Source organism: Accipiter gentilis, chromosome 9 (genome assembly GCF_929443795.1).
Source record: "Accipiter gentilis chromosome 9, bAccGen1.1, whole genome shotgun sequence".
NCBI lineage: Eukaryota > Metazoa > Chordata > Aves > Accipitriformes > Accipitridae > Astur > Astur gentilis.
Window position 1 is genome coordinate 20,502,406 of NC_064888.1, and position 19,755 is coordinate 20,522,160.

General features: G+C 41.9%; 2 protein-coding genes across 5 annotated transcripts in view; one reads left to right on the top strand and one right to left on the bottom strand.

Moving 5' to 3' along the window:
* The window catches only part of SEC24C (SEC24 homolog C, COPII coat complex component), a 38,962-nt gene extending 26,413 nt beyond the window's left edge, over positions 1-12,549 (bottom strand). For 2 of the 4 annotated variants that reach the window (XM_049810074.1, XM_049810072.1), the window contains exons 1-3: positions 12,426-12,549; positions 4,337-4,539; positions 1,313-1,399 (exon numbers count right to left, since the gene is read on the bottom strand). In XM_049810074.1, the coding sequence (XP_049666031.1) occupies positions 1,313-1,399; positions 4,337-4,511 (262 nt within the window). In that variant the 5' untranslated portion in view covers positions 4,512-4,539; positions 12,426-12,549. Of the gene's footprint in view, positions 1-1,312; positions 1,400-4,336; positions 4,540-8,626; positions 9,019-12,425 lie in introns of those variants that run through there. The other 2 variants (XM_049810073.1, XM_049810075.1) reach the window with 2 other exon arrangements.
* Positions 12,550-14,700: 2,151 nt separating this feature from the next.
* Positions 14,701-19,755, top strand: part of SYNPO2L (synaptopodin 2 like) — a 36,283-nt gene continuing 31,228 nt past the window's right edge. Inside the window, exon 1 of the mRNA XM_049809770.1 lies at positions 14,701-15,041. Coding sequence (XP_049665727.1) covers positions 14,937-15,041 — 105 coding nt within the window. The 5' untranslated portion in view covers positions 14,701-14,936. The remainder of the gene's footprint in view (positions 15,042-19,755) is intronic.

Genomic DNA, 19,755 nt, shown 5'->3' on the forward strand with positions numbered 1-19,755 from the left:
ATATACCTGCATCTCCTTAAATCTTGTCTTTTCTAAACCACTGTTACAGCACCTTGATCTTACTGTTCCCTCTGGCTAAGCATTTCCTGTTCTCTATATGTCTTTTGTGATACCTTTTCACTTACTTTGATATACTTTCATCTATTTTGGAATCTCTTTCTTTTGATAGTACATGTAAACTGTTTGGCATTGTTATCTTTTGTCTCTGAAAGCATATTTAATGCAATTCCTGGAGGGATCCTACTTTTTTTTTTTTTTTACATTGTTAACTTTTTCCCCCTCAACTTTAACAGGCATACAATTTGACAAATACATGCTTACTTCAGAAAAAGCTCCTGAAGTCTTCTTTTTCTAGTTCTTGTCACAAATATACTTCTGTAACTATTACCACAGACTGCTCAAATAGCCACTGAAAAAAATTCACTTGAACAGGTATGAATATCTAGTGGTTTATTAGCTTAAGATTCATTAGTCTTGAAGAATCCTGAAGGTCCCCTTCAACACCTTTGAGATATTGCTCTTACTCATCACAGACCTCAAAATGGAGGTAGATTACAGCAAAATGGGAAATGCCTGTGATTTTACTCAAAGCCCCGAGACTATACGGCCTTGGCCCAGTTCTGACACCCTACTCTTCTAAGCAAATTGATGCTGCTGGAAATAGCTCTTTCAAAATACCACTAGTTGGAAAGAAGGAAAAATACAGTATGATTTCTTGCAGTGTTTTTATTCTTACATCTTGATTGCTAGCTTTGCAAAAGTATTTCCTTCAAGCCACAGCTTTTGGAATTATAATTATTCCTAACATGTATTTGGTTTCTATGCTATAGCCAAAGAAGCTAAAAACCTTTTTTCCCTTTAAATGAAGGCCCAAGTTACAAAAATCTCATGACTTCCAATAACCTCCTGGTGCTTGGGGAGATTTATCGTTTCTTCCTTGCAATGCTATAATTTCAAACCTCACGTTTTAGCTCTCTCTCAAGTGGGAGACTACACTCTTTTAAACTAAGGATTCTCCCTGACAAAACCTGAATGGGCCAATTCAGGTTTTGAAACCAGTCTTCAGAAAACATTAGTCACAAGTCAGGTTTTACCTATGAATCTGCATAAGAGATTTCTACTAGGACTATTTCTTCATATCCTATTTATGTTTCTGGAGTGCTGCCTACAAATAGATTGGGAAGTGTCCTACCTACCTCTGCCTGAATAACCAGGTACCCACACCTTTGAGATAAATATCCATATTAAATGGGAACTTGGCACAGAAGAAGTGGCACAGCACAAACACTCCCACAGAAAGGACACCATTTACCTATGAAATTAGGTGCAAGAGAAGAAGTGTCAGAGTTGAGAGATACAGGAGAGCCCTTCGAAGGGAACCCCAAAGAAGGAAAATAACCTGGAAAGACAGAATACACCAGTAAATCAAGCTTGAGAGAAAGAACCAAGAGAGAGTTTTTCCAATGCTGAGGACAGTCTGCAGTGCGGGAAATATCATATACATAAAATCTCACTTTTCTACAACATATAACATCAATCACCAACACAGTTCATATATCAACATTAATACAAGTGTTAATAATATTGTAAACTGAGTCTATGTAAAACAATCCAGCGGCAGCCTAGTTGTTACTGGTATTCAGATAATTGCATTTGCACTTTCACCTGCACAATCTCATCAGAAGGAAACCAACAGACTGACTGAAAGACTGGTAAAAAGTTGTCTTGGCTCTTTCAACATACTCATAGCAAGAAGCAGCTATTTTCAGCTAGCAGCACAGTACTCCACTTCTGGTCCCAAGCAAGACCAGCATCACTGGCACAGCATTCCCACGTTTCCATTAGTTAGAGCTGGGGTTTGTCACAAATCAGATGCTAAAGACTCCCTGACTGAGGATGGCATCTGCTCCCAACACTTCTCCACTCAGTCCTTCAAGCAATTTTATTGTTATTTTTTAAAATAAATCCCTAAGACATCTGCTTTGAGATCACAGAATAACACTGGCAGTTTTCCTTTTACTCCTCAGTGTTCGCTAAATTCCTGTCACTCTAGTGCCTCTGAAATTAATTCTCTCTCCTCTACATTACGCAGCTGCAACAGGTCTTGCTACAAAGACCTGCAATAAACATAATGGGAATAGAAAGGATAACTGTCGCTATCTTCACTATCACCTGTCTGCTCTCTTTGATAATGCATTGTTTGTTTGCCACTCTCTTCCACCTGGATGTCATATTCAGCAGCTATCAACTGGTCAACTTCTGGCTGTTGTGCTAGTGCTCTGAATTTTACATTCCTTCCCTCTAAAGATAGGAATACTGGATTTACAGTAACAGGTCCAGAATGCACAACTTAACAACTACCATTTCCTTCATACAGTCTGCTAAGTCTAGGAAGGATGGTCTCAGAAAAAAAGATGGAAGAGAAATGTCCACAAACCATGGATGGTCTTTGCCTGATATATCAATAAAGTACATGAGACACTAAAGAGTAGTGCAATAAATTTTTGTTGTCCAAACGAGACCACCTTGTTGCCCTCAGTGTCACACTACCTTTCAATCATTACTGGCACAAACAAAAATCTGCATAAATTTATATGCATGTTATCAAGCTTTCTAGGTATGTCCTTACTGAGTGTCATGAACCACATTTCTGTTGTTCTAAAATTAAAAAAGGCAAAACAGAAATAATTCAGAAGGAAAAGAGTTCGCTCCCTTAAAAGAAATGCTTTTCAGACTTGTAAAGTCTAAAAAGTTCTTGAAGTATCTGATGGAAGATGCTTATCAGTTTCTTTTCACAAACATCCTTAAGATTCTTCACACTGCCAACAACCAAAACCTGTTTTCTGTTAATAGCTGCACTGATGAAACTTTTCCAACAAATCTGTAGTAATCTTTGTCCTTCTTGAATCTCCTTCTCTCCCTCACTGAAGCAAGTCCAATTTCTCCACATTCCTTCCATGGGACAGGAAAACACTAGTTACTCAATGGCTACATTGAGCAGCGAAACAGCACTCAATGGCTGAGCTCTGCGTCGGTCTTCCCAGGAAGCAGGGTTTCTTTCCTCTGCCCAGTACTGATCTTCATTACTTCTATAGGAATTTAAGCCTTCTGTGAAATTAGTTCAAAACTCACAGATTAAAAGTGCTGTTGGAAGAGATTTATTGAGAGGAGAGGAAGAAGAGGATTAAGGAAAGAAAAGGAAGATGGAGCAATTGAATAACCCATTCCTTAGCACACCACACTAACTCTTCTTCTGCTCCACTATCCTGCTAACTCCAGACGAAAAGCCCAACAGGGTAATTATTCAGCTCCCAAATTTCAGTCTCCCACTTCTGTTAGTTTCAGAACAACTACAGGCACTTCAATTGTTCTATCCTTCTCATTGAGTTTGGTTTAAAATTCAAGAAGTTGCAAAAAATTCAAGATGTACTTGGAGGGGAGAATGAGAGAGAGACCGTTAGCATGATTAGCATATTCCTCTTTTCCTTAGAATACCAATCTGAAATCTAAACAAACATTTCAGAGTGGAAGTTCATGTTGTGCTTATCTGAATCCATCCACATGATTTTGAAAGGCAAAAACCACTTCTACTCAATGCAATGGTATTTTCTCTTCTACATTTCAGATGTTAAAGTCACTACTGATCTCCCAAAGCAATTCAGGTACTTGGAAACAAAGACTCCTAAAGTTCTTTTATTATTTTAAGCTAGCCTTTCTTTTGAAAACAGGAAAGAAAAGTTGAACTACTTTCTTTCTTTCTTTCCTTTTTTTTAAAAAAAACCAACAAGTGATATGATCCTGCAGAACCAGGGAAATTCTGGAACGCATTAGCTTGCCACATGTCCAAAAACTTTCTATTGATTTTAAAGTCTTTAGAGAAAGTAGCTCCAAATACACTTTCTGCCTAAAGTTGTATGTATAATCTTTCAGGATGGAATGCAGAGCTTTCTACACAATAACAAAAGGCAGTCTCAGTTATAAATTGTTACACTCCCTAACTGCTGCCACTCAGCATAACCTCATCAGGAAGACTGTCCTAGTCAGGTGCTTCAGTACCATGGGAGCAGAGACATACAGAAAAAAAGCAGGCTGTACTTCTCAACACGTTAGTTTTATGAGCTATTAAGAGTAAGCCCTACTAAAATGGACAAATAACAGAACAATAACCTCAGAATGTACAGGAAGAACATGATTTTTAACATCATGTAAGTTACATACAGAAGAAAAGATAATTGCTACGACAAAATAAAGACTAACAGTAGGAAGCATACAGAAAAAATTCCATGCACACAACAATTCACAGGTTATCAATCATTAAGTTTTGACTGAGAAGTACCTTGTGGAGGGACTGGCTGTTGATATCCTGGCATCGGACCATTATAAGCTCCATATTGTGATTGAGGAACCACTGGCAATGGCTGTCCTCCGTAGGCAGGCTGCTGGTATCCCTGATATCCAGGCTGAGGTTGCCCATAAGGAGGCCCTGTGTGAGCTTGCTGGTTCACACTCATTGTATTCACATCCCCAAAATAATCTCACCTGCAAAAAGTGGGGGAAAAAATGGCTTTTAGCAGACATAAAACAAAACTGGCCAACTTCCCAACTGTTTTCACAGAAATGAGAGCTCCTGAGATACTAGGGAAGGTAAAACATTAATGGTAATTTACTCTTGCACAGCAATTTTTTCAACTAAGATAAAATCTTTACAACAGCTAGTTAGAAAGCAATATTTTCAGAAACTATATTTTCTAATCAACTTATTCACTGCTTCATCCTGGTTAGACTTGTGATCATCTTCTTAGAAAAAGATACCATAATTTCCCATTTCATAGCAGATGATTACCAAACTTGCTGAGACACCTTATGAACTACTTCAACCTCACAGAACAGCAGACCAACAGAAAACAGATTTCACGACATAGATGAGAGATTCCTTAACACAACACTTCAATGAACAAGTTCAGCTTTCATCTCTATGTTAGTCTACTTGATCATGTTTCCTTGGTACGAGCAACACACACTTCACCATCCGCAAAGGCTGCTTCTTGAAGTGTTTGATAGAATCCAGAACAGGACCTATATAGGGGGGTTTGGCCTTTTTTTTTTAATAGATGATTTAAAGTCCTTGTTATGTACATAGATTTCAGAAAACTAAGATATTGCAAAAGCAGTATGTTCTCCTAAGAAAGATGTTCAAAATGGAAAAACATCAGAGGCAAAGATGTCACTAAAGGAGTTATACAAAAGTGTAATATCTGAAACAAAGCATCAGAGACAGGAAAGATGTTTCTTAGCAAAGTTATGCAAGAAATCTTGCCTAACAGGCAGATTCCCAATTCCTCTAATTAACTGTCTAAAGAGATTGACCAACTTTATAAAGAGAAAAACAGAAACAGCATTGGGAGACCCCAAACTAAACAGGCAATTCTTACAAAACCACAGTACCAAGCAGGCAGATAAACCACAGAACTCCTGAGTTGTGGAAAACCAAGGACATGACTTCATGGGCAGGAGATTCCCTCCTGGCCTATTTCTCAGGGATATTTTGCATCCCCTATACTCTTTTGGACACTCCATATGTCACTGTTACCCTCTTCAGCTAAGAGTATCTACACTAACACTGTAAAGAAATGTGTCCTTAGAACAACTTAATTTTTACTAAAAACTTCCAATTTATATAAAAATGCAAAGGTAAGGTAAAGCAAATAACTAATGTTGTCCTCATATTTTGCTCCAAACTATATGATGAACTGTGTGTTAAAGATACACAGTAAATCTTAACACAGAGGAGACATACAGCTGCAACAGCCACCAGCCAGTTGAGGCAAATCCCAATGAGGAATCCACAGCTTAACTTAAGCGGGTAACAAACACCTGAGCTGTTTTACCTATACATTGATTAGAGTATGCCAACCATTGCTCAGGTTGGTTCATCACATCACCAAAAATACAATGTCAAAGCATTATTTCAAAAGCTGACACCACAGCTGTACAGCAAAGGTACTAAAATAACTACAGCTCTGTAAGAACTATTAACATAGAAATTCTTTCAGATCCATATATAGAATAATAGGAAAATACATATATCACAACAGAGCAATCTAATTATTTAGAGAAGAAAGCTAGCATAATACATACGTACTACATTTAACCTCCTGTAGCTAGTAAACATGACAAACATCAATATTAAGAATTCTAACGCTTACTCTGAAATTAGATATTAAACTTTATATGAAAAGAAATACAGTTTTATATTTTTATTCTTCAAGCTGTATAAAGGTAATGATAGAGCTTTTGTTTAGAAAAAGAACTTATCTTAAATATTTAAAGGTAATTTTCTCTTGAAAGTAACATATAATATCATTTGCAACAGCTTACAACAGTATAACAGAGTTTTTGTTCAGCCTACAGTGCTTTTAAACATCATTACACGATAAGCATGACAGCAAGAGAGTAATTTCTAAACATTCTGTTTTCCCCATGTCACCTTTGACTTAGTTCTGCAGAACAATCTAACCTGAGCAGCTATGGAGCCAGGAAATCTAGACTTTGGGACCTGCTCCCTTCCCAAGTTCCCCTGCAGGTTAACCTCTTCCTCCCCAGGTCGGCAACCAGTGTCACCATATTGCAATCACAGCCCTACCCTCAACCACATCCTATTCAGTGCAAGCAGTAAATCAGTAGACTTCCTCCTGCAAAGGTGGGGTAAAGGGAAGGGAGGACGTGGTGACATGACTGCTCTACCCACACACCTTGGAACATCCGGGCAGGAGTTCCTGCTAAGGAAGGAGGGCTGCTTTCTCTTCTTCCTGCCCCCGACTATTGCTTATTGGATTGTGCATGAGGAAGTTGGCTTCTAGTCACTGCTCCTACAAACAGGTCCTTCCTCCAGGAAGAGCTGCAGGCAAAGTAGCAGCATCCTGCAGGATACCTCCTGAGCTATAATCATCAAGACACTCTTCACAAGTTACACCTACAGAAATCCCTGAACAGATCTAATGCTTGAAAAAGGAATTACTACAGGGCAGGAGATCAATCTTTCACGCTTTTTTAATTCTTGTTTTTTGTTTTTGTTTTGTTTTTTTAAAAAGCATGATGGGGCAAGCACTCAAGCATGTCCCCTGGAAACCACTTCCGACATACTGTTTTGAGTGTATACTCAGTAAGTGACCTTACCTGATGATCTTTCACTATTGGCTTTTCAGCCTTCCCTCCCCTCCCTCACATGAATATCAGTATTTCCCGCTTGAGCAGGTGATATCTGTTGGCTTGTTTCTCTCTCCACAATAATACTGAAACCAAGAGGTAAGCTCATTTAATGCAAGTCTTAGAGACAAAAAGAGTTTTGAGATAATTTCCTACACTTTCTATGGAAAAAGTAGCTACACAAAGGAGATGGTTCTAACTCAATGTCCGAACTGAGAGAAAGGTAGATATCCCTCAGAGGTTTAGCTAGCCAATGTGGCAGCCAGCACAGGCTAATCTCCACCATAGCACTAGCTGGTGCTTGTTCTATACTGGCAGCGGATCAAGGAGGGAGCTGGAAAGGAGGAGGAAGAATCAAGAACAAGCCCGGTGCTGAAGCTTGGGACAAGGCTGCTTCATTATTTTGGTTGCTCAGCTTCCTCTAAACGCAAGGCTAGCGGTATGCTTGCTCATCACTGATGTGGAATACCATACAGGACAGGGCCAAGAGTATCTATCTCTAAGAAGGCAGAAAACAGTGTCCATTTTCCTTCTCCCCCAGTACAAGTTATTTGTATGAAACAGCACTCATTTTGTCTCCAGTCAAAAAATACATACGTAAATTAAAACCTAATCACTTGAAGAGATATGGGGAAAGGGAGAATTTTATGCTGTCTTATGAGGTGAAGGAAAAAAAATAAGTCACAGAAGGAATGAAACACATACACCAGACAGTGAGAAACAGAGAAAACAGGCTGTTTGACTTGATAAAAATACTGAGGATATTCCTTTGCATGTAGTAACACATTACCAAAACTAAGCCAAACATAATATTAAAACATGCTGTTGAACATCATATTACTACTCAGCAGTTACAATACACAAAGCTCAAATAAGAAGGACTCATGCTATTGCAAAAATAATATGACAAGAAGTGGTCATTACTATAAATAACAAAAAATTTCCTTGCAAGGCACAAAGCAGTCACTCTATGCTGTTTTCTATTCCTCTGTATAAAGGCAGTTTACCATGGAAGTTTTGGTCAAAATAGTTGCACAGCTGAAATTCATAGTGGAAAGCTGTTATACAAGACAGAAAACAGTGCTGATCAGCAACAAACTGACAGGAGAAAAATACTCAGTAATATCTGGGGTGGGGTGGGTGGAAATCTATTAACTATTACAATAGTTTCCAGATTTCTTAGTATCCAAACAAAGCAGACTACAATGCAGTTGTTATGGCCTGTTTTTTTTTTTTTAAAAAACCTAGTGATTCATATGAGCTTGTTTCAGTCAGCAAATCTCCCAAATCACTGAAAACTGCACATTCATCATTTTTTATGGTCTGGATTCACTGTTAATTCCCTTTTGAAACCAAAAAGCTTAATCTCATCAGTTCTTGACCACTTTCTAAAGGAAATGCATACAGCAAAATTACTTGCCTTCAGAAAGATGCTAGTGCCTTTTTTACTGGTCCCAGGGAAATAAAAGGCTTGTTTGTTTCAACTTCTGGGGAGACTGATCCTTAAAAAAAAAACAAAACAAAAAAACCCACCAACAACATGGCCTCCTATATTATGCTGAAAATGAAGGAAATATTTGTACTTAATTTCGGAACACAGAAATCAAAACCATTTCCAAAAGATGTGACAGAAGGGGACAATCAGCATCGTCAGAGACCAATTCAAATATTACCTACAATGCTTTTAATGGTTCCATTCTGCAACTTTCTGGAGAAGTAGCAAAAGTTATGCTATCCTTATAAAGACCTAGACTCTGGAGCTAAGAACACTTTTCTGAAATTCAGTTGTCCTTGCTTTTGTTTCACCAACAGCTTGAATAGGTCCTCTACAAGCACTCATGGAACACTTGGTTCTTTTCAGATACAAGAAACTCCTCTTTTGGTTTGTTTTTTTCAGAAAATCCTGGAAAAGAATCTCACATCCTGGAAGTCAGAGACTGGCAATTGATCTGGAAGCACTCAGGCCATTATAATAAATGCCTCCGATACATTTGTCCAAATCAATTCAAACGATGCTACTGGAAGTGACCCTCCAATTCAGTTGTTTTTTTGTGGTGGTCTGTCTTTGCACCTGGGCAGATTCTCAACTTGTCACACCATAGGTAATATTCTCTTCATCTATGCATTTTGAGTCACTGACAGAAACATCTTTTTTAACAGTTCATGAGAGGTGTAAGACACATAGTTTTCAAAATGAAACTTTACAACTGAGTTTCAGTGAAAATCCAGAAGCCACCACATTTTCACTGAAGACACTTTCAGGAGAAGAAAAGATAGATTAGCTGCTAGAACTTCATGACACAACAGGTACTGGAGCAGATTTTTGCAGCCCAGTCTTTCCTGGGCTGATTCAAAGAGGTCTTTCAGGCTTCAGGACATAAAAATCACATTTCACATCTAAGGTGTAATCACTTCTATGTTCTTCTAAAGAAGGGCCACATTAAACCCTGTTTTGTTATGCTGATTCATCATCTTGGGCAAGGTCCCATATAACATACAAGTTACGAGAGTGAAAGTGATTAAAAACTGAATTAAAAAAAAGCTTAGTCTTGACCTTACCTTCAACCTACCACTATTTCCAACCCCTGTCACCACCACCACCAGATTTTTACTTCAATAATATTTTATACTGCTTGTTGACTTAAGTCTCCTGGTGGGACTGATTTACACCTCTACCTCTGTAATAAAGATTTAAGAAAAGATTTCAAAAAATGCTCATTGAGTGTTGCTTCTGGAGAGCAACCCTCTGAGGTCAAGAGTCATTAAAAACATGACATCAACAAAATCACAGTGAAAGATTTCTCTCTTCCTTAGCTACCTCCACATACACGTTACAACATGTGAAGTCATCTGACTCATTTCTGTGAACTTTGCACAAGAATACTTGATTAGGAAAAGGTACAAGAGTAGTTTAGAGAAGAGGCCAGAAGGAAAAATGGATGAATAGGAATATATAGAATAAGACTTAAAAACATGTTATAATACTAAACAAGTTTTCTTCACATGCATTGTAACACTGACCATCTTAATCCAAAATTTCTGTACTCTGACTTCCTCTACACAAATATGCATTATGCAATTCCCATTACTTGCAAGAAACAAAAAAGCTCAGAATTAGCTTTTCCTGACACATACTGCCCAGTTTATACTGCCTTTTAGTGCTTTCTATGTTAACAATGAATCTTGCTGAACATATAAGAACAAGCTCTGTCTTCAAAATTCATCACTAACACAGCTTTTCAAACCTAAAGAACAAGAAACATCCACCTTCTCCATTCTGTGGAGACCTTGCTGTCGATCACTTTCAGTGACTCTTTGTACCTTGCCCTTCCTTAGCCAACCATCAATTTTTCCTTGGATTTTTGACCCTCCTTCTGATAATAAGTGTTACAGGAAGAAAATATAGTCCTACAGTAGCAGAAAACATTCAAAGAAGTACAAGCAACAAACAACTCATTAAAGAAATAATCCTTTAGACATGTGTTCACTGCTATAACTCAGCTTTCAGACATTGAACTAGAACTTGGAGTGAATGTCACAGCATATTAATAAGAAATTTTCCTTATATTGATGTCCACTTCACAGTCTGTCTATAGCAATAAACAATTCTGAGTGGTACAGCTTCAAGAAGAAAAGGGTAGTTCCAGAAGGAAGATCCTTTTCCACACAAAAATGGATATAAATGCTTACGCTTCCACAGACAGTGTATATATGTGATTGAAGGTAAGTCTCCTCTGAAGAGAGAGGCTCTGGAGTTTTAGGCCACATATATTCCTATCCACCCCATAACCTGAACACCTACACTATGAGAAGGTGGCAGGGGGGCAGGGAGGTTAAAGCTAAAGTCCCCTAAACCTACTCAGGACAACTTCATATTCATAAACAGTAAGGACTTTAGGACAAAATCAGCAATGAGTCACCTCCCATTCTAGTGGTGCGATTTTACACTGCTTGTAAACAACAACAAAAAAAGACATCGCATGTTATGTCTCATTGTATTGTATGGCAATTTCTCTCCCCCTAACATCCCCCCCCAACATCTAGTGAAGTTGACTAAGGAACCCTGTAACAGAAAAGGATCTAGATACATTTTTATGGAATTATCACATTAATGGCTAAAAATCAACACTGAGTACCAAACTGAAAAATCTGCATTTTAACATGGCAGTACAAATATTAACTCTGGTGCATAACTTCTGATGTTGGTGTAAGCAATTCATTTACGTTTCAGCAACCACTTCCATCAGCCAGTAAGTTTAAACAGAACTTCAACTACGGTATGACAGTTACTGAGGAAGCGCAGTCTGGATGGTTTTGCAAAGTCTCTCTGATAAAGATTTCAGAGGTAAGACACCATGCGCAAATACTGAAAAATACTCAGGTACATCGCAAGAATAAAAAGAAACGAAACTTACTCATTCTACTCCAAAGAGCATTGCTCAGAAAGGGTGAAAGCGAACTCCAGCCATACAAAACAAACACGTTTAAAGCACCATCTACATGGAAGGCAAGAGTCTATCTCACAGAACTACTTTTTCAAGACCGCGCTTGTATTTTCGTCATGCCATCTCCATTCCCTTCCTCCTTCCTCCTTCCTTCTTCAACGCCAGACACTCAATCGCTCAGTTTTACTACCAAATCCAGCCAAACTCGGTCACCAAGTCTCCGCACGGGACAACCGTCCTTTACAAGCCTCGAATGAATGGAAATCCGTACAGCACAACACAAACACTGGGGGAAGGATCCGCGGATTATAAGAGATTAGGGACGTTGCACAGGGGGTACTGCCTCACAGCGCACCCGGGCCGAAAAAAACCGCTCGCCTCTCCGGCAGGGCGCGATGGCCCGACCCGTAGTCGCCGGGACTCGCCGCGCCACACCGGGATGCCGGCGGCTCCCCTAGGAGCAGCCCATACCCTGGTAGAGAAGGCCCCGGCCCCGAAGGTCGGCACCCGCGGGGCCGGGCCGGGCCGCTCCCGCCCGGACACGTTACCGGGGAACACCCGAGCCCCTGCAGAGGCCGGGCGTGGCGCGCAGGCACAGCGGGCCCGACCTGCCACCCGGCTGGGCGCCGCCAGGCCTCAGGTCCTTGGCGGGGAAGGAAACGGTGGCGCCTCGGGCGTGGGCCCCAGCCGGGCCGCCCCGGGCGCCGGCGGACGGCCACCACCGGCAAGGCCCAGCGTCTCCCCCCCCCGAGCCGCTCCTGCGACCTCACTCACCGCCGCTGCCTACCGCTCCCGACGCTGCTGCCGGGCCCGCTTCCGGTTCCCGCACCTGCCGCTCCCCCGCCCGCTGCCTGCCACGTCCGCACTGCCCGCCAACCCCCGGCCGCCGCCGCGCCCCACCCGGCTGGGCCCGGATGCGGCGCAGGCGCCGTGAGGCGGGGAGCTCGCGCACCGCCTCCGCTCTGCGGGCGCTGACGTCACTCCGGGGATGCACGTCGGCCGCCGAGCTCCTCGGTCGTGCGGCCGCGTGATGGGAGTGCTCGAGCCCCGCAGCGTCACCGGGCGGTCGTCCGGAAGTGCTGGGCCGCGGCGCCCGCGGACCATGGCCCAGCCCCGGGCCGGCCGGGGACCGGCCGCCGCTGCGGCCGCGGTAGCGGCCGTCGGCGGGGCGGCCTGAGGCCGGAGCCGCGCTTGCCCGACGGGCGCCGCGCACTTCCCGTGGGCCCAGGGCGGCCTCGAGTGGAGCGGAGGGCTGGTGCAGGGCGGCTGTGGCCCGCGGGGGCGGGGAGACAGAGCCGCGGGGTCCGTTTTCTCGGGTTGCTTGCCCGGTCCGAGAGCCGTCTGAGTCGCGGGCTGAGGGCACGGCTGCGGTGCAGCACAACCGCAGCCCAATGCTGCTGAGCCGCAGCTCGCGCCGGTCGGGGTGCCCCTCGCCGGGTGTCCCGCCAGCGGCCTGCGAAGGACCGCGGCGCGGGAGCACCCAGGGCCAGTTTTGCACCGAAATGCAGTGGTGGTGCAGGATCTGTTCGCTACCTAGTAACGTGTTGGTATGGGGCCAGCAGCTCCGTGCAGCGGCGCTGGATGAGTGGTGTTACAACACTGGCAGTGGAGTAGTCGACTGAGTGATGGTGTCACAGCAAAACTGCGTCCTTTGAATGTTACGAGGGTATTGCAGGGATTGGCAAGATGCTTGTTAGTCACTAGAGCTAAGCGCATGCAGAATAAGGAAGAGAGATGTTTGTCCTTGGGATCTGAACAGAAAATTACATTTTAAGCCCTGTAGCAAAGGGGGAACATGGATTTAATTTTCCTACAACTCCAAGGGATCAAGGTGGCTTGGGATAGCCCAGAGGTCTTGTCTGTTGTGGTCCTAAAGAGAAAACAGTGAAGGACTCTACTCCGTGCTAGTGAGACCCCACCTGGAGTACTGCATCCACCTCTGGACTCCTCAGTTACGGGAAGACACAGATCTATTGGAGCAGGTCCAGAGGAGGGCCACAAAAATGATCAGAGGGATGGAGCACCTCTCCTATGAAGAAAGGCTGAGAGGGTTGGGGTTGTTCAGCCTGGAGAAGAAAAGGCTCCAGGGAGACCTTACTGCAGCCTCTCAGTACTTAAAGGGGGCTTCTAAGAAAGGTGGGGTCAGGATTTTTAGTAGGGCTTGTAGTGATAGGACAAGGGGTAATGGTTTTAAACTAAAAGAGGGTAGGTTTAGACTAGATATAAGGAAGAAATTTTTTACAGTGAGGGTGATGAAACACTGGAACAGGTTGCCCAGAGAGGTGGTAGATGCCTCATCCCTGGAAATATTCAAGGTCATGTTGGACGGGGCTCTGAGCAGCCTGACCTAGTTGAAGATGTCCCTGCTCAGTGCAGGAGGTGTTGGATTAGATGGCCTTTAAAGGTCCCTTCCAACCCAAACTATTCTACGATTCTATGACCTGGGTCCAAAGCCATTCTCTTGGCCATTGGGGAGTCTTTGTATGCAGTGCCCTGCAGAGAACTGTTTAAATCCCATCTGGATAGCTAATCCTGGCTATTCTGGTCCCAGTGTCTAATATTAGGAGTGGCCGTAGGGGTTGCCAGGGAGCTGCAAGCTGCAGAGGGAGCACATTACATCTATAGTCTGCCTGTGGTTTTCAGGGCAGACAGGTAGTGCTACTGTGTAGTAACACTAGCTGCACGGAGAAAACACAAGTGGAGAACACATCACTTGCAAGCTGGTTTTGTTCAGTTTCTCAGGGTCAGGTGCTATCATTTGATCTTGTACAAGTTTGTGGCTGTGTCATGTCCTTGCCTGAAACTCATACTAATGAATCCTGAGTGGTGGGTGACTAGGATTTGCATTTGGAATGGGAAGTGGAAATAAAATTTTTACTGAAATGCATCCAGCTTTAAGAGTGTCGGACAAAGCTCTGGAGAGACAGGAGGTGCGCTATTTTCAGCCACACTCTGGTGAGAGATCCATGGTGTATGTGGGGGGGCACAGAGGGTGAGATTGACATGACATGTGTGTAGGACAACTCTGGCCCATTACCAAGAGCAGAATCAAATGTCTAATCATAGGCAGAGCAGCAGCTGAGAGTCCAGAAGAGCAGGGAAGGCTGGGCTTGACAGTCTCAACTCTCCTCTTGCGTGTGTGTGAACTTGAAGGAGAAAGTGAGCAGAGGGCCTTTTGGGGGACTGCAGAGTTGTGGTGTGAAGATGGGAGTAGCAGTTATCACCTGTTAATAACTGGAGTCTGTTTTGAAGTTGGGAAGACAAAATATCCAAAGCCCAGAAATCATGGGAGCTGAAGAAGAAATGCTCATCACTCTGTCTGGAGGTGCCCCCTGGGGCTTCCGGCTGCAAGGGGGTTCAGAGCAGAAAAGACCCCTTCAAGTGTCAAAGGTAGGACCTCGAGATGTGAACTGTGAGGGCAGAGTTGTTCCGCTGAACTCAGATATCCTTACTGAGTTAGGCATCTTCCACTACCATTAAGGAATGCTGGAGAGCCTTACTGTAGCAGCAGATCTTAAAAGGAAAACTTGGGTGGAATTGTCAAGCAGGGTGTGGGGTGGGATACAGGTCCTGAAATAGATGCTATTGAGGTAGCAACAAGTGTCAGGTGAAGTACCTGCTTCAGTGCAGGTCTGTACAGCTCAGACACTTCATAATCTGTACAACTCTCCCCAGTTGTCCGCAGAGATATAGCCATAGTGACAGTGCAGGAAAAAGGGCTCAAATATGGAGGCTTCAGTACTTGTGCAAGACATCCAGCTAAAGAAAAAATAATTTAAATCAAAGCAACAAAAGCCGTATTTGTAATTTGGTTCAACTGTCCCTGACACTTCATTATTATATTCCAGCTTTCAAAATAGACATGCATTTCTAGGGGTCTCTTCTGCTGGTGAAACTTTCTCAGTACTGTCTGAAGTGAATTTTTTTTTTTTTTTTAAAAAAGCCCTCTTTATTAAGCTTATAACAGATGCATTAGCCTTGACACAATGATATCTTGGGATGTCTCACTGGAAGGCACCCAGCAGCAGGAATGAAAAAATGTTATGCCCAGCTCCTTCTGTTTCCTTAAGTAGACTGTGCCTCTGACAGAATTTTAAAATGAAATGTTCTGTGTCATTTGGCTCACCCTAGGTCAAGGAGTGTTTGCCTGTAATGTTCTGCCAAATGGTTTGGAATCCCATAGCTTGGCCTTGAAGTAGATGTTTCTTACATAGCGAAAGACAGTTTTTCTCCAGGGAAACAACTTCTGTGCATACTCACAGAGCTGCAGGTGCTAGAGAGAAAAAAACAATATCCTTGAAACAGGTATCTGGCATCAGTGGTTGTTAGGAAAATGGGATTTTCAGTGGCCGCATAAACTCTGTAGGATCTAGGATTATTTTGACTCTCGTTTTTTCCCCCAATAGACAAGAAACTGGGACTGGACTGAAGAGGGAGGAGATAGAGTGTCTTACAAAGATTACTTGGGATTGAGCAGCAGCATGAACTAGCCATTACCCAGGCTAAGTTGCACCTTAAGGTGAATGGAATATTTCTCAAGGATTAGTAGCCCTTCCAGAAAGGTATTAACTAGAAGTAGCTCTCACCCAGAACTGGGTGTCATACCTTAAGCCTAGCAATACAAATATATATATATATATTTTACAATACTTGGATATTGCATTAAAAAATTAATTCTGGAAAATAGAATTGATATCCATTTGAGGCTCAAAGTATAATTCAAGCAGGACTTTGATTTTGTAATTATCACTTTGGGCTATTATTGTCCAGAATTTAACAGCATCCAGGTGACCGTACATACTCACTGTCTTAAAGGCAACATCATTTAAACAGTCTCCAAAGAAAGGATTTATGGATCCTTACCGGGAACCCAGGAAGATCATACCTGAATGTAAACTGCTTAGAAGAGAATAAACCCCCAGGAGTCATGGAGTAACCTAATTGTCCTCCTCTCACAACACGGAGAGTAAACGTTTGAATCTCAGTTTTTGGCTCTTTCAGTTGAAAGATCAACCCTTCATTCTTCTGCAGTTAGGATTCTGCTATTTACACCAGCAGCATGAAGCCAAAATGCTGCCTGCAAAGCATGTTCCAAAACTCTAACCTCATTAGCACTGTCCGTTTGGATATTTTAGGAGCCAAAGATGGGAATGGTCCCATTGCTAAAGAAGCCTGACCAGAGATTGTAGCCATATGATATAGCATAGAGAAACAGGTCAGTATTGTCTGTTTATCTATTGGTTTGTAATGGCCGGGACTCGTGGATTAGCAATTCGCTCTGTTTGGCCTCCATCCAGGAGATTGGTGCCATTGGGTAGCACCGGCAAGTGTGGTCAGAGGGAGGTGTCACTGAGATTGAGCCTGCCTAGCAGAGGTAGGGTCAAATAACAACACAATGTTCATTAGTAGGGTGAAGAATGTGTTGTGTGTTTATGGAAAGACAGATTAGATAAATGAGAGGTTCTATTAGTAAGCTGATTGCTGGCAAAGGACTCTTGGGGAGAAAGAGAAGTGTTCATATGAGACCAGGAAAACTTTGGCTTAGCAGAACAGAAATACTGTTCTTACAGCAAAAGCTATTTGGACAGAATAGGAACATGGATGAACCTGGAGAAAATGTGATAGGACATACAGGCATGAATATCTGATAGGTGCCAGGAGATAATTGAGTGGATATGGTTGGTGTCTCAGGGGATTCCAGTGGCATCATTTTAGGCAATTTCAACTTCTAGACTAGAAAAGTCATAGTAGTAACACTAAAGAAAGATGCTTACCATCGGATGCCAAGTCAAATTGTTTCTGTATACCTTTCTTGATGAAAAAGAGTGATAAAAATCTAATTTGGGAAATGAATCAAGTATAACAAGTTATATAGAAATGATATACACTGTAGTTAACGTAGAGATGCAGGAATTGCTAGACCAGACTAGATTAATGGTCACTCCATCTCCTGCTTCCCATTTCCTTTGTTTCCTGCAGGTGTTTTAGAGGAAGTTGTAAACTTCATGAACGCATCTAATTTTCTAGTAATGCAATACGGAGGGAAATTCTTTCACCCCAGCTGATTATCAGCATGCCCTACAAAGTACATAAGAATTGACAGTCCTGGTGGTTTACCCTACACATAAACAGATAATTATTTGTGAACAACTAGTGCTTTACTTGTCTGACTAAATCTTATATGGTTTCCTAATGAAGATTTGATAACATCAAGCAGCCAGGCATTCCAAAGATGAAATGTTGCACAAAGTGGGATCTCCTGTTTTGAGTCTCTCTTGTTGTATTACAAAGCCCTGCATAATTCATCATCTTACATGATTGATTTACACAGTCATAGGTCTTCTTGCCTTTCTTCTTTCTAAAGGTTACATCATCATCATCTTTTTATTGTTTCCGTATGTGGAGATTATGATAAAATCAATCACTAATTGCTGTTCTTGGTATCCTTTTTTTGTTTTCCTGAAAATTCTTCGGGTCTGCTCTATGCTTTCTTTTTTCTTTTTCTTTTTTTTTTTTTTTTTTTGAGATGAGACGGTACGTAATGACATTAGAATGTTTTCAGCATTATTCTCTATCTTCTTCAAATACATTGGTCGGGCTCTTCTTGATTGTTCTGTCATAAGCTGTTCACAACGATGGCTTAAATGATTGGCTTTTTTCAAATTGCAGCTAACTCAGAACGTACAGTGAGCATATGCATTTTAAACCGTCCTTTCTAGCGCAAAGTATTCAACTGGCCGCAACTAATTAAAGTAAACAAACATGTTGGAAGTGGGGTGTGAACCCATTTTTCTTCAGACTGAAAGGATGCATAGCTGTAGTTCAAACCATTTGACCAAGCAAGGTATCAATTCTAAACTTCTGTCCAGCCACACAAAGGGGTAGAAGAGCAGCTGCATCTTCACATGCTGGATCCACCTGTCACAGAGCTTCTGTGCCATCCAACTCCCTGTGGGTTATGTGTTCACGGACACGCCTAGAGCAAGGTGCTGGAATTATGTATCTTGTGGACAGCCTCTCGGGTCATACATAACTAGCTTTGTGTTCAAGTAACCTTACAGAGCCTTACTAGCTCTGCTTGCCTCAGTGTCAGGGAAACACACATTGCTTCTTCCAGCAGTGCCCAGTGGATATCGAGGAATAAGCTCAAATTTCAATAACATAAGCAAGACGGAAATGCTAGTATTAATGCCAATTGACTATATGGTTCCAGATCTGTAACTGCAAATGTCCTTTTGTCTTAAACTTGCCTACAAGAGCACATACTGACTATTTGTTCCACCCAAACAATCATTTGCAGTGTCTGGGTGCTAAAAATGTCTGATGTGTATATGAAGAATACCATACTAATGTGTATATGAAAGAGGTACCATAGCAATTCAGTCTCATAAAAACAGATTCTCTAAGAGTCAAGGGTGAGACAAAGAAGAAGCAAAAGAAAATTTATTGGTGTCTGGGGACCCCTCAATAAGAAAGAATAGATGTTTTTTTAAATTAGGGTTGTGTTAAAATACCAACTCAGTAAGCTGAAAGAACAGCAGACATTTATATGCTCGGCAGGCAGATACATAGCAGGATCAAACATCAACAGAGGACATCAGTAATTGCAGAAATTAGGAAGGGTTGGAATATGGAGAACTGGAGAAAAAAAAGGGGAAAATAAGGAGTAAAGAACCCAAAAAGGAAAGGAAAATGTCCATTTTGTTCTTAGTTACAGCAGTATCATTCTAAGTGAAATCAGTTGAACTACTGTGCATTCATATTTGGCTTATTGTGATTCCTAATCAATCTTTTAACTCTTGCCTAGTGAAGCAGATAAAGTATAGTGGAATTTTACACTACCCCTTACCAAAATAGAGCTGATTTGGTATAGCTCTGTAGCTGTGGTGCACACGGCAATACAACAAATCTTTGGCCAAAAACAGTCATCAGGAAACAAAGAAAACAAGCATAAAAGCAAGAAACAAAAAGGATCTATAGGTGCCAAATTTTTATTTTAGAAAGGCTGAAGGAAAAGTACATGGTCTTGACACGTACAGCATTCCTTGCAAGGAGAAGCTATAAATGATGAGAAGATTCACCCATTCTGAAAAGAGAGTAAGGA